The 13,346-nt window shown below is 34.0% G+C and overlaps 1 protein-coding gene across 1 annotated transcript in view; it reads right to left on the reverse strand.

Moving 5' to 3' along the window:
* LOC109823255 (ATP-dependent DNA helicase Q-like 4A) overlaps positions 11,400 to 13,346 on the reverse strand; it is a 21,126-nt gene continuing 19,179 nt past the window's right edge. The window contains 3 exon segments of the mRNA XM_020389539.1: positions 11,400 to 12,408; positions 12,934 to 13,011; positions 13,104 to 13,198. Of these exon segments, the coding sequence (XP_020245128.1) occupies positions 11,991 to 12,408; positions 12,934 to 13,011; positions 13,104 to 13,198 (591 nt within the window). The 3' untranslated portion in view covers positions 11,400 to 11,990.

Genomic DNA, 13,346 nt, shown 5'->3' on the forward strand with positions numbered 1-13,346 from the left:
ATTATTTTCTTTAAGGATCATATTCTCATTAGAAATTGTATCAAAATTAGAAGCTAAAGACTTATGATCGGATTTTAAAATTACATGCTTGCTTTGTAAGTCAATGAAATCATTTTGTAATTTCTTGTAGGCATGCAATAATTTATCACTAGCACAAGCAAGTTCATCACTATATAAATCATTATCGGTTTCGAACTCGCAAACCTCACTAGGGCTATCGTCTAGTGCTCGTGTGCATGAAGCTCCTTTAGAACTTGAAGCGGGATCCTCCAAAGCTTGTCGGATCGCCTCCAAGTCTCCTTGATGTGCTTCTATAAATTTCCATAATGTATAAGCGCTATCAAAAGAATCAAGCTTGTTAGACATAAATAAATCACATGCATTTAATAAAAATTCTAACATAAGCTTGTTCATAATAAACATTTTTTTATCATGTTTGCTCCAATTGGATTTCTCCAATGTGGGAACAATATAAGCACAATCAATGATTTTTCATAAATCGATATTTTTAGATTGAACAAATAATTTGAATCTAAAACATCATTGAGCATAAGGGAAAACATTGAATTTAGGAGCAACACTAGAATCATAGCCTAAACAAGATGCATCATTCATATCCATAATTTATAAAAATATGCAAGCAAGATACAAATGTAATCAAAACAAGATTAGCACAAAAAGATAACTTGGATCTTTAACTCAAGGCGATTAGACCTTAAATCAAAGAGCACCAAGCTTTGATACCAATTGTTAGACCCTAGGGGGGGTGATTAGGGTCTTTTGCTAATCTAATCCGATTAAATGCCAATTAAAATTAATTAACAAGTTATCCTAGCAAGTATGAAATACCACAAGATATATGAGCTAGGATAAGCAATGTAAACAATGAGATATATCCTATATGATGAATTATATATATATGCAAGGATATATAAACTAACATAAGGGGTAAACAATATGAACTAGATAATGGATCATATAAATAATGAGCTATGGATAATGGCAATATAAGATATGAACATAAATATAAATGAACGTCAAAGCACACTCAAACACACTATATGATCACGGAGTTTGGAGCTTCCGTCCAACGTCTCCGCTCCCCACTCCCGGGGAGAAATCCACTATCACAACCGGGTTTTCTACGCTCACCAGAATAACGTTTATACCTCACAGTGTCGGTTTTCAACGCTCACCGAACAATGTTCACTCCTCACACTCGGTTTTCTAGTTCACAGAAAACTTCACAACGCACTCGGTTTCTAGCTCACCGAAAACCTAACAATCTCACAATGCAACAAATATAATTTGTTCTCTAATATGGATGAGAACACAATTAAAGCACAACTCAAAGTTACAATCTCTCACCACCCAACTATACTATGTATGAAAGATACAATAAGCTCAATGTGGGTGTGTGTAACAATGAGTAAAATCAAAATCAAACTAAACTCAAATATAAAATCTAGCTTAAGAACAATGATAATCAAACAAGTATATAAATGTAAAGCTAGAGTTTGAGTTTAGAAAACTTCTCAATTTGATAACAAGAGATGGAGGGATGATAGTTGGAAGCTCACGACCGTACCTGTCGACCGCTAGTACTGTAGCACTGCGTTTTAGTTTTGTAAAATCAATTAAAAATAGTAAAACAGCTCCAAAAAATATGAAATTTTGTGGAAAGGTTATAGACATATAGAATAACATGGTAGAGAAAGAATTTCTAAAAAATCATTTCCCAGTTGAGAGAAATAAATGTTTGAACATAGATTTATAGTTTCTTAAAAACCGTGATTTTGTAAAATCAATTGGGCACAGTAAATCAACTCCAAAAATAGTAAAATTTTGAGAGAAGTTTATAAACATGTAGATAAATATGTCAAAGAAAGAATTTCTTGAATATCGCTTCCCATTTATAAAAACTCATCTGTTTTGTAAAACATGCACGAACATGTGCACAAACAAAAACATGATTTTGTAAATTCCATTAAACATAACAAATCAATTCCAAACTTGATGAAACTTTGCAAAATGTTTATAAACATGAAAACAAACATGTTACAAAAATAAATTTTCAATTTTAATTTCTCAATTGTGAAAACTCATTATTTTGTAAAAACATGCATGAATATGAATTTGTTAAGAACGTGTTTTTGACAAAAAGAGTTTAAACGCATATTAAAACTTTATGAAATGTCTTCATAAACATTATAACACATGAATATAAAGTAAACATGGTCAATAAAACAATATCACAAAGTTTTCTCAAAATAGCTTATTTTGTGAGAAAATCCAATATTGTGTGTGTATATGATATTGAGCTTAGAGTATTAAACACACATAATATAAACCTATACTAAATATACCCAAGCAATGATCTTGATCTTCATTGAGCTCGACTTGGTACACTTTGCGGATGAAGCTTGAACTTGATCTTTAACTTGAATTGTACGTTGCTTCACTCCACAATTCCGCCAACCTCCATTTGATATGATCGTTATGGCGCAATCCATCCATCCTCCAACTACGTTGTTTGTCTACAATACATAGGAATGCACAAACACGCACAAACACTAGACAAACAACATTAATAGTAAATTGTTTGTAAATCATCATCAAAACAAGAAGGCCAATAGTTCATTGACTTGATGTTATGAAGAAGAGGTTTACCTCTTAATTAGTTATTATTACATACAAGCTAAACGGTTACGTAGCAGTTAAAAGGTCGAATGTTATGAATTAAAGTTTGCCTACCCACTTGGCTTTCCCATATTCGAAGCCCAACAGCTTGTTCTCTGAATACTCACTAAACCACATAAAAGCAAAGCTACTCTAGCATATTAATAGAAAACTATAAAGATTATTTATTAATTATAACATATATATTGCATGGAAGTTACAAAGTTGCTTGCCTGTTAGCTGAATATAATAACATGACCACATAAAAGGCATAGCTATTCTAACATATTAATAGCTAATTATAAAGATCATTTATATGTGCATGTAAGTTACAAGGTAGTTATCTTATCTCTAACATATTAATTATTGGATCAATTAGAGAGGGGTGAGACGTTAGACTTAGAAAGTGATTATGGGATTAATTAATTGGAAGTTTTTTGGAGTGCATGTTGTTGTCAATAATCAATAATTAATTAATGGAAAAATATGAATAATGATGATAATAATGTGTGTATATGTTAATTAATTAATGGAAAAATATGAATAATGATGATAATAATGTGTGTATATGTGTTTATGTATGTATGTATGTGTTTTATATGTGTGCATGTATGAGATGATGATAATAATGTGTGTATATGTGTTTATGTATGTATGTATGTGTTTTATATGTGTGCATGTATGAGATTTGGAGGGCATTTTGGGAAGAAATGTTTTAACATCCCAATCCACTTTTATAATAGTATTAGAAGTATTAGATTAGATATAAAACTGAAAAATAAAAGCTACAAGTTTCTTCTTATGAATTTATTTTAAGCTTATATATTTCTGATTGATAGGTCTTCAAAAAGATGGTATTTGTAGTTTATGGTTTTGATAAAATCAACTGCTATTGGCAATTTTTTTTAAGAAGAAATCTCTTACTCAACCGAATCATAGTGAGCAAAAAGTTGCTCCAGATCCGAAAACTCTGGCTGTTGATCAACTTCTAGAGGTTGAAGATAATAAACTTGAGAAAGTTGGCCTTTCTACTCTGAATAGTGATCCAAGTTGCTTTGTGTTAATATTTCCATGATAGTTTCGTATTGGCCCCTCTATGAAAAATTCCTAACTTCCGCCACCGATAGTCGCGTTATTGGCTACCGTAGATGGTTAATAATTACATAAACACCCTCCTCCTCTAGTTAACAGTGTGTTTGGGAGATGACTTATGGAAGGGAAGGAAGGAGAAAAGTTTCTCTTCCTTCATTTCCCCTTCATTACATCCCAATTTGGGGTGTAAGATTTTAGCTCAAATTTTCCCTACATTCCCCTCCATCTACCGCCTAAATAGCAACTCCCTCTAAACAAGTTAAAATTAATTTCTCTCTTCTCCCCCCCCCCCCCCCCCCCCCCCCCACCCCCCCCCCCCCCCCCCCCACCACCCCCCGCCCCCCCCCTCCCCCCCCCCTCCCCCCCGCCCCCCCCCCCCCCCACTCCCCCCCCCCCCCCCCCCCCCCGCCCCCCACCCCCCCCCCCCCCACCCCCCCCCCCCCCCCCCCCCCCCCCCTCTCCCCGCCCCCCCCCTCTCTCTCATCTCTCTTCCTAAGCATGCTCCATCCGGCCGCGGCGAAAAAAAATCAGGGCCCCGGTTGGCCGGTTTGTCCCGGCCTGTTGAGCGAAGCCGGCGGCTCGGCGCCAGCCGGCACGTTTTTTTTATTTTTTTTAATTTTTTAAAAATCCCCATAAGTCATAAAATATACATAAAAATTACAGAAAATGCTAATAAAAAACAATCATATTATTAATAACTTGAAATGACATAAATTACAAGTACAAAAATTTATAAAAATAAAATATGATAAAAATAACTTCTTTATTAATAATCAGTAAATCCTTTACAAGTATAAATTTATTTCGAAATTCGTCGCATCACAATAAATGAGTACATCCCAACTATGTTGTTATCTACTCACCTATATCACTATCATTTGTAACTGTTTTCGAAATAATTCATTAAAATTTTAAATCTAAGAAATAAAAATTATAATTTGATGAATATTGTTTAATCTTGATACATATCTGCTAGTCCCAACTCTTCAAATTTATCTTCAAGTACAACCATCCGATCAATGCCTTGTGTTCGCTTCTCGTACCTCTGCTAATCTTGTAAGCACATCACCGCTTGTACAGTATACGGATCTAAACATATCCTGTGGTCGTCGATCAAACGTCCTGTTGTGCTGAAGGCGGATTCTGAAGCTACCGTCGAAACCTACACTGTTAGTAAGTCACGAACCATGGTAGAAAGTATAGGATATGAAACTGATCCATATACTCTCTATCATTGCAAAATATCTAAAGCATTTCCTTAACATTTAACTAAAGAAGTAGATAAATATTCATCTATTTCAGAAAACCTATAATGTTGATCCAAGTCCAGATCCACTAGTTAGTTCAGCTGTCATTACATACCTATCAAAACTTACATTTTTACCTCGGCCTGTGTTCGAAGGCACCGAAGTTGTAGACTGTTGTACAGCTACACCATGTTTAGTTGCATACTCATCATATAATGTTTGAAAATAATTTCTAATAGCTAAATGATAAGAAGTAGCAGTAAGGGTGGATCCATCATCTAAGTCTATAATTCATCCACTATACAATGATTGTAACAAACTTCGAATGTCAATATCCTTCAAACATGGATCAATAAGAACCCCCAAACCAAAAATATGAGGAATAGGCCTAAAATACTTATTAAATTTGCTCTCCATTTGAAAAATTATAGCTCCAAAAGTATCATTTATACGATATTTGACAAAAAAATTTGAATATTTAAAATTTGTAAAGCAGCTAAAGTAATTGTTGGATAATAACAGCCAGATAATAACATTGTAGCATCATAAAAGACTTGTAACATCTTATTTAAATTACACATAATTGTCCATTCATCTTCAGTTATTCCATAAGTACTACCAGAGCTAGAAGTAGAAGCATAAAAATTTATAAAATTATTTATAATTTCTTTATAATCTATTACTACACTTAACATTACATAGGTGAAACTCCACTTATGGTCAACATCTTTTGGAATTAGTTTGGGCTTATAATTTTTTTTTACAACATTGTTTCCATCTTTTAATTCTCATTTTAGAGGCATTATGCATATTAGCAACTGTTTTAACCTTTTCTATCATGGGTTTAATTTTAGTAAATACACTTTGAACAATTAAATTTAAATTATGACAGATACATTTAATATGAAAAAGATCACCATGACATGGCAATGACAAAGTTGTTTTGATAAAATCAACAGCTACATTGTTATTACTTGCATTATCTAGTGAAAGAAAAAATATTCTTTGATCAATTTCTAGTTTTATAAGTTCTTCAATTATTAAATTTACAATATTAATACTAGTATGTGACTCTTCAATTGTAATAAAAGAAACAATTCTTTTAGAAATTTGTCAATTTTCTTTAATCCAGTGTGTTGTGATACATAAATAACTAGTTTGTGCTCTAAATGTCCAAATATCAAAAGTTAAAGAAAATTTACAGTTTAAATTTTTAAAATAAGAAATTATTTTTCCTTGTTCCTTCTGATAATATTTTAAAATATCACGTTGACAGGTTTGACGAGAAAATTTTGTAAATGCGGGATAAAAACCATCTCTAAACATATCTTTAAATTCATCATTTTCTACTAATTTAAAAGGAATGTTTTTGAAGAATGATAAACCTGATTACGCATTTTTTGACTCGGGCACGTCATAATTCTAACTACCGAGACTACCAGAAGAGGAGGATTGGGAAATCATAGGTTGTCGGATATCATCTTGAGGATTTTGGCCTTTGTTGTGTTTTTCTATATGGTGTTTGAGGTGGTTGGTGCCGTTCTTATGATGAGCTTGGAAAGTTTGGCCGCACAACGCACATTTAGCCTTCCTACCGTATTTATTCTTGGTGACGTCTATCTTCTCAAAAAAAATCCACACATCGGATCTCGGTCTTTTAGGAGCTTTTGGTGCAGATTCGTCACCACCAGATTCGGGATTAACACTGGTAGGAGGAGTAGTTGTAGGACTCATTTCAAGATCGATACGAGATAGGTTTTGCTCTTCATAATCAGATCCAGAAGCCATTTGATGGAAGGATTAGAAAGTATAAGAGATTATAAGAGAGTATAAGATTGTATAAGAGAGTATTAGAGAGAAGTAGATGAGTTTTGGTATGAGGGGAAGAAGTGAAAACCCCCCTCTATTTATAGATGCAGCATCCTAGGCAAATGACGAAAAAACTCTCATAAAATAGCTGTTTTTGACCATTGTTAGGGGCAAAACGTCCGTTTTGGCCATTATGGTTGGGCCGGGCCGGACCGGCCCAACCAAAACGGTCAAAAATGCCCGGCCCGGCCCGGATATTTTTGCCCAATGGTCACCTCAGGTGACCGTTGGTCACCCCTGGTGATCGTTGCAGCCGGGCCCGGGTCCGGGCCTGGTTTCTGTACCCCGGTCGGCACTGTTCTGGGCCGAGCCCGGGCTCGGATCTGGTCCCGGTGTCCAGGAACCCAGCCCGGCCGGGCCTGGGCCGTGAGCTTTTTGGACAGCCCTATACCCTTCATCCAAACATGCCATAAGTCCTCCCAAAAACATTATTATCATCCTCCTCCTCAAATTACCCAGCTATATTTCTCACCACCGCCTAACCTCCCCAAAATTGACCTCCCTACTGCCCACCCACTAGCGAGTGCTCAACAACACCACAATACATGCTCCCTCCCAAATCTCTTACTCTCCCCCTCCTGCTACGCCACAAATCCCGCCACCTCACACTTTAGCGGCAATGACGATGAGACCCTAGATCGAGACTTTGACTTTGTCAACATTAATGGGCCCCACCTAATCAGCAGCAGTAGCATCAACCTCTTCTTCAGAGAAGGAGATGGAGAGAGGTTTTTTGGGTTGTCGAGGAGGGGAGTAAAAGGATAAAAGAGGGTGGTTTTGATTTGGGGTTTTGGAAACAATGAGATAACCCTTCCTTTTATAGAGCTTTTCAGTAACCACATCCACCCCAAATCGTATCAGCCTCCAAAATTTCCTCTACTCATCCACGAATCCCTTTTCTACAGATATTAAGGAAGTTATGCTAACAACTCAATAATATCTAGGGAATATTCCTTAGTTTGTTTGGTCAATAATTGACCGGGTCATATTAACAGGGAGAGCAGAAGGGCCAATGAAGGGGGATGGGGGAAGAGAAATTTGGCGAGGGGGAGGGGGGCAGTAGGGGAGGAGAGCATTTAAATATGGTCGCCCTTGCTCTTTGCTTCTTGTCATGGGAGGCCCATAAAATGGTAATAGTGATTTGGATCCAACGATGAAGCCCAACAGCATAAGAAAAAGGGTTTTTATATCAAAAATCTTTACTTTTCCCCAAATTGATACTTCGGTCCAGATACGGCTCGGATATGATGCTTATCATATCCATATCCGTGTACCCATCTCGAATACGGATACAGATACGGATATACCTCGATAAAGAAAATTCATAACCATATTCGCTAAAATCGGATACAGTTACAGATATACATGCAGGTATATAAGCGAATATGCATGCGGATACAAAACGGATATGAAAAAACTAGATAGTATTGAGAAAAACATAGTTCATGTGATACAAAAGAGTTCGTTAATATGTTCACTATATCTGAAAGTTAAGAGCAGACATCTTGATTATCAAAATAAACCACAAATACATAATCTAAGAATCGAAACTATCGTAAGAGTATGACTAATATGTATTCGGATATTTCGGATACGGATACGGATATTTCACTATAAAGCATATCCGTAACTATATTCTATCGGTTATAGATTTGAGTAACCATATACGTATCCTAACGAATGCAGTTACAGATATTTCCTCGGATACGGATACAATTTAGCACCACTAGGTGGAGCTAATAAGGTGAACTGAGTTTTGAGGTTTTAATTGGATATGAATTTAATATGGATATTGGATTTCGGTTTGTTACGGAAGGGGTATTAAAAGTTAGTTCACCTTGAAAGTTAATGCTAACGGAATATTCTGCTGCTGCAAATCAAACAGCCCTTAGTTAAGAGGGACTAATATCAACATAGTAATGAGATTTGGAGACTAGGGGACTAATATCAAAATACTACAGATTTAACGGACTGAAACCAAAGAACCCCTTTCCATTGCGAGTTCACTGTGGAAAGGTCATTTTTAGTTTGGTGGGATAATTTTCTTTTTATCATATACTCCCTTTAAAAGTATGAGTTTGGAAAAATCTTTCTATGGTTAATATTACCTTTGACTATTTGTATATTTTATTTAAATTTTAATTTATTATAATCATAATTATATTCTATCCTAATCCTATGTGAAGTACTTACAGGTCAATAATTTAAAAATTAATAAGTTATAATATATAAAAATTGTAAAAACCCTAAAAATTTTCAAAAATTGCACAAAACGTTCTTAAAAGTATAAAATTACACAAAACATCCAAACGTTTTAAAACTTAAAACAACAAACATGAAACGCTCAATATTTTAAAAACTATGAAAACACCCTCAAAGGTTTAAATAATAACAAAGCACTATGAAATTCTGAAATTTCAAAACTTGCGAACAACAAAGAGAATTCAAGGAATTACTATCAGACACTAAAAAACTAAAATTTGTAAAAAATAACCTCAAAGTTATAAATATTCCAAAAAACTCCTTCGAAATTAAAAAACACAGAAAACCCTAAATTTTAATAACTTATAACCAATACATATCAAATTTTAAAATTATACGAGTTCGGTAAAATCTTTCAATGGTCAATATTACCCTTGACTATTTGAATATTTTATTTAAATTTAATTTATTATAATCATAATTATATCCTATCCTAATCTTATGTGACATACTTACTGGTTAATAATTTAAAAAATAATAAACTATAATATATAAAGATTGTAAAAAACCCCAAAAAATTTTAAAAATTGCACAAAACACCCTTAAAAGCATAAAATTACACAAAACATCCAGACGTTTCAAAACTTAAAACAACAAACATGAAACCCTCAATATTTTAAAAACTATAAAAACACCCTCAAAAGTTCAAATAATAAAAAAGCACTAGGAAATACTAAAATTTCAAAACTTGCGAACAACAAAGATGAATTCAAAGAAATACTATCAGACACTAAAAAACTAAAATTTATAAAAAATAACCTCAAAGTTATAAAAATTCTGAAAAACTCCTTCGAAAATTAAAAAACACACAAAACCCTAAAATTTAATAACTTATAACCAATACATATCAAATCTCAAAATTATCAACAGACCGTTAAAATTTTAAATTTTGCAACAAACAATCTAAAGTTTCAATAATTATAAAAAATACCCTCAAAATTCAGAGTTGTAAGAAATATTCTGACATTAAAAAACTTACTACCAACATATGAAACATGAAAATTACAAGCACTCAACTTAAAATTTAATTTTTTTAAAAACACTCCCAAAGTTTTAAAATTTGCAAAACACACCCTTAAAATTCAAAATCACGAAAAAGTGACTAAAATTTCAAAACATAGCAAAAAAAAGAGTAGTTGTTTGATATTCTTTCATTAAGATATATAAATTTAACTTTTATTTTAAGGTTTTACTATTCTTTTTTTGGCATCTAAAAGTAGTCTAATTTTATCAAAAAAGATAAAGGTGAAGAATGATTGATAACGTCTCAATAAAAAATAAAACAAAAGAAATGAAAGACACTATTCTCTGAATATTTTATAGAATAGGTTTTTTTTGGAGTAAGTTAGGAATTTTTGGAAGGGATTTTTAAAAACTTTTTTAGTACTTTTATATGTTTATGTGGATGTTTTTATTATATAAAAGTATACTAGATTTAGTATTAATCTTTATTTTATATATTTTTTTAAATTTATCAAGGATTAGGAACAAACTCCATATTATCTTTTGTGTCATTTTAGCCCACTTTTAACCAATCATCTTGTCTTATGAGCTTTAATTATTCATTTTGCTTTTAGAACGCTATTTTTTGAAATGTTTTTCACTTTTACAATGCTATATTTTCTCATGTCAAGCTTGATTTCATGTTGGTATCAATGACATGTGTTGATGCTCGTAAACAAACAGTCGATGAGGGTTTCCTGCGGTCGGATGCAGTTTCGATCTAGGCGATGGTGGGGAAGGAGAGGATGAAAGTTGGAGCCGAACTCCCTCCTCCTCTGACTTTTATGCCGCGATTCGAGCGCGGGCGGGGTGGGCTGATGCCTGCACATGCAAAAATCGTAAGAATACAGGAGCTAGTATATATAATATATATATATATATATATATATATATATATATATAATATATATATATATATATATATATATATATATATATCTGAGAAAAATGGGTATACTTGGTACCAAGCCACAAATTTTGTGCTTGATAGTGATGTGTCTCATTCTCATCCACTCATTCAATTAGGGGGACCACATTTAACCCATGTGTGAATGTGGTCCCCCATTTGAATGAGTGGAGATAATGTGCCACCGTCACTACCAAGCACAAATTTTATGGCTTGGTACCAAGCATACCCATATTCTATATATATATTATATAATATATATATATATATATATATATATATATATATTCCTTTTTCTAAGAGGCAGCAATTTTTGCTCCAACCAAATTGAATGCATCATCTGACTATACGAATCACAAATTAATTTATATTCATAATTACAATGTTGGAAAATCAACCAATTTAAATATGAATCCCTTCGCAGTATTCACTGCTAAAAAGCTCTGTTTGCATACAAAACAGTCCCGTAAAGTCATGACTAAAACCGGTCAAGCAGTCTAATGGGTCCAGTTTATCAAGCACCTTTGGGCCCATTAGCCAATTAGGTCGGGGTACGTCACCTTCTCCGCCGAAAAAAGAAAAATCTTCCCTGAAATGAAGACACGCAATCAAGAGCTGTATTGCTTATCATTCTACTATTGGGATGATAATAACTATAAATGATGGCAAATGTGACGAAAAGCTTGAAAGATTTTGAAGGCATTGCTGAAGATGATAGCTCTTTCTTTCACAAGGACAAATGAAGCGGCATTCTAACAGAATCTTCATATATTATACAAAATGTACACCTTGACGCTTCTTCTCCACTAGAACCATTAACATTAACCTCCTCCGACCAAAATTAAACAGTTCCATTAACGGCGCAATCTAGCAAACCACACACCTTGAAGTTAGTAGCAAAATTTTTCATCCATTTAATGCAAGAAATGAGACTACTTCTTGAACATATAATCCTTGAATAAATTATTCACAGAACCATTCTTCAGTTTGCTTGCTGTTTTTGACCACCGAGGCAAGACTCTGCCGGATTCTTGCTGCTTCGTTCTTGAAGCAGACTCCTCAACCTCTTCTTCATATCCATCCAAATCAACATCTATACAACGTTCATAGTTTGTTGATATACTATTAGACCCCAACTTTGGTCCTCGTTTCTTGGATTGAGTAGTGGTGGGGGCAAAATCGTCATCGAGCGCATTGGAGTGGGACCCTTTTGATTCTCTCCTTCTCTTTGCTGCATCTGCACTCTCATTGCTGCTACCGCTGCTACTGTTCTTGACTGTCTTCTGATACTCCCTGATTGTAGATTCTATGGTATCTAAAACTCGGTCACCATACTTGTTTATCTTTGCCCTGAAATAACAAATTGATTTAAGCATGTTTATTTGCACAATTCTTGATTATATGTTCAGTCATTGTTGAAATAAAAGAAAGTAAGAAGAGGTTTTCTACATTCTCATTGATTATAAAGGTGTAATGTCCCATACTTAATACACTTTGTACAATACCTACGCACGCAGGAGAACTTTAACAAGAAAAGAAACATATAATAAAGGAAATTCCTAAGAGCATGTTTGGGAACTTGGATTATAATCCATTTGTGGAATATTATCCAAGTGGATTATAATCTGGAGTGTTTGGTAAATCTAGTGGATTATTAAGTAGTAAGATACTATTAAAGGCAATGAACCATAGGATGTCTACCAATATTCATTGACTGCAGTAGCATTATGGTTAAAAGGCCAGCTTATCTAAAGGGGACACATTGTAGTAGATCTAAAGGAAAAAAAAAGAAACTTGACACAAGTCCTGGCTGTCACACTCTTACATCAATGATGTGTTTTGTGTATGATCAACAGTAAAGAAAGAAGATCTTACTTTCCGATGCCATTTATTTCAAGAAGTTCTTCTTTGTTTCTTGGAATTCTCTTGCTAATCTGCTGCAATGTGGCGTTTCTAAAGTAGAGCGGAAGAATCATCATGAGCCAGGGGTCAAAATTTCGTATGAAGAACATAAGCTTAATAAAGGACTCAAGGAAAAAACTTACCCAAAAATGTGGTAGGCCATGACCCCCTCACCAGCTTCTTTTACAAGTATAGTTCGAAGCATACGCAAAGAAGCATAAAGCTTCGCTGATAAATTCTGCAACAAAAAGAAGAGAACCAATATTTAGAAAACATGAATAAAAAATCAGAGGCTGTGGGTTTGTTACCCCTTTGTGTCATATTCCCATCTTGGGAAGTTCTTTCTCAAACTAGTATACTAAAAATTAACATTATTATAGATCCAT

This window comes from Asparagus officinalis, chromosome 9 (assembly GCF_001876935.1).
Source record: "Asparagus officinalis chromosome 9, Aspof.V1, whole genome shotgun sequence".
Taxonomy (NCBI): domain Eukaryota; kingdom Viridiplantae; phylum Streptophyta; class Magnoliopsida; order Asparagales; family Asparagaceae; genus Asparagus; species Asparagus officinalis.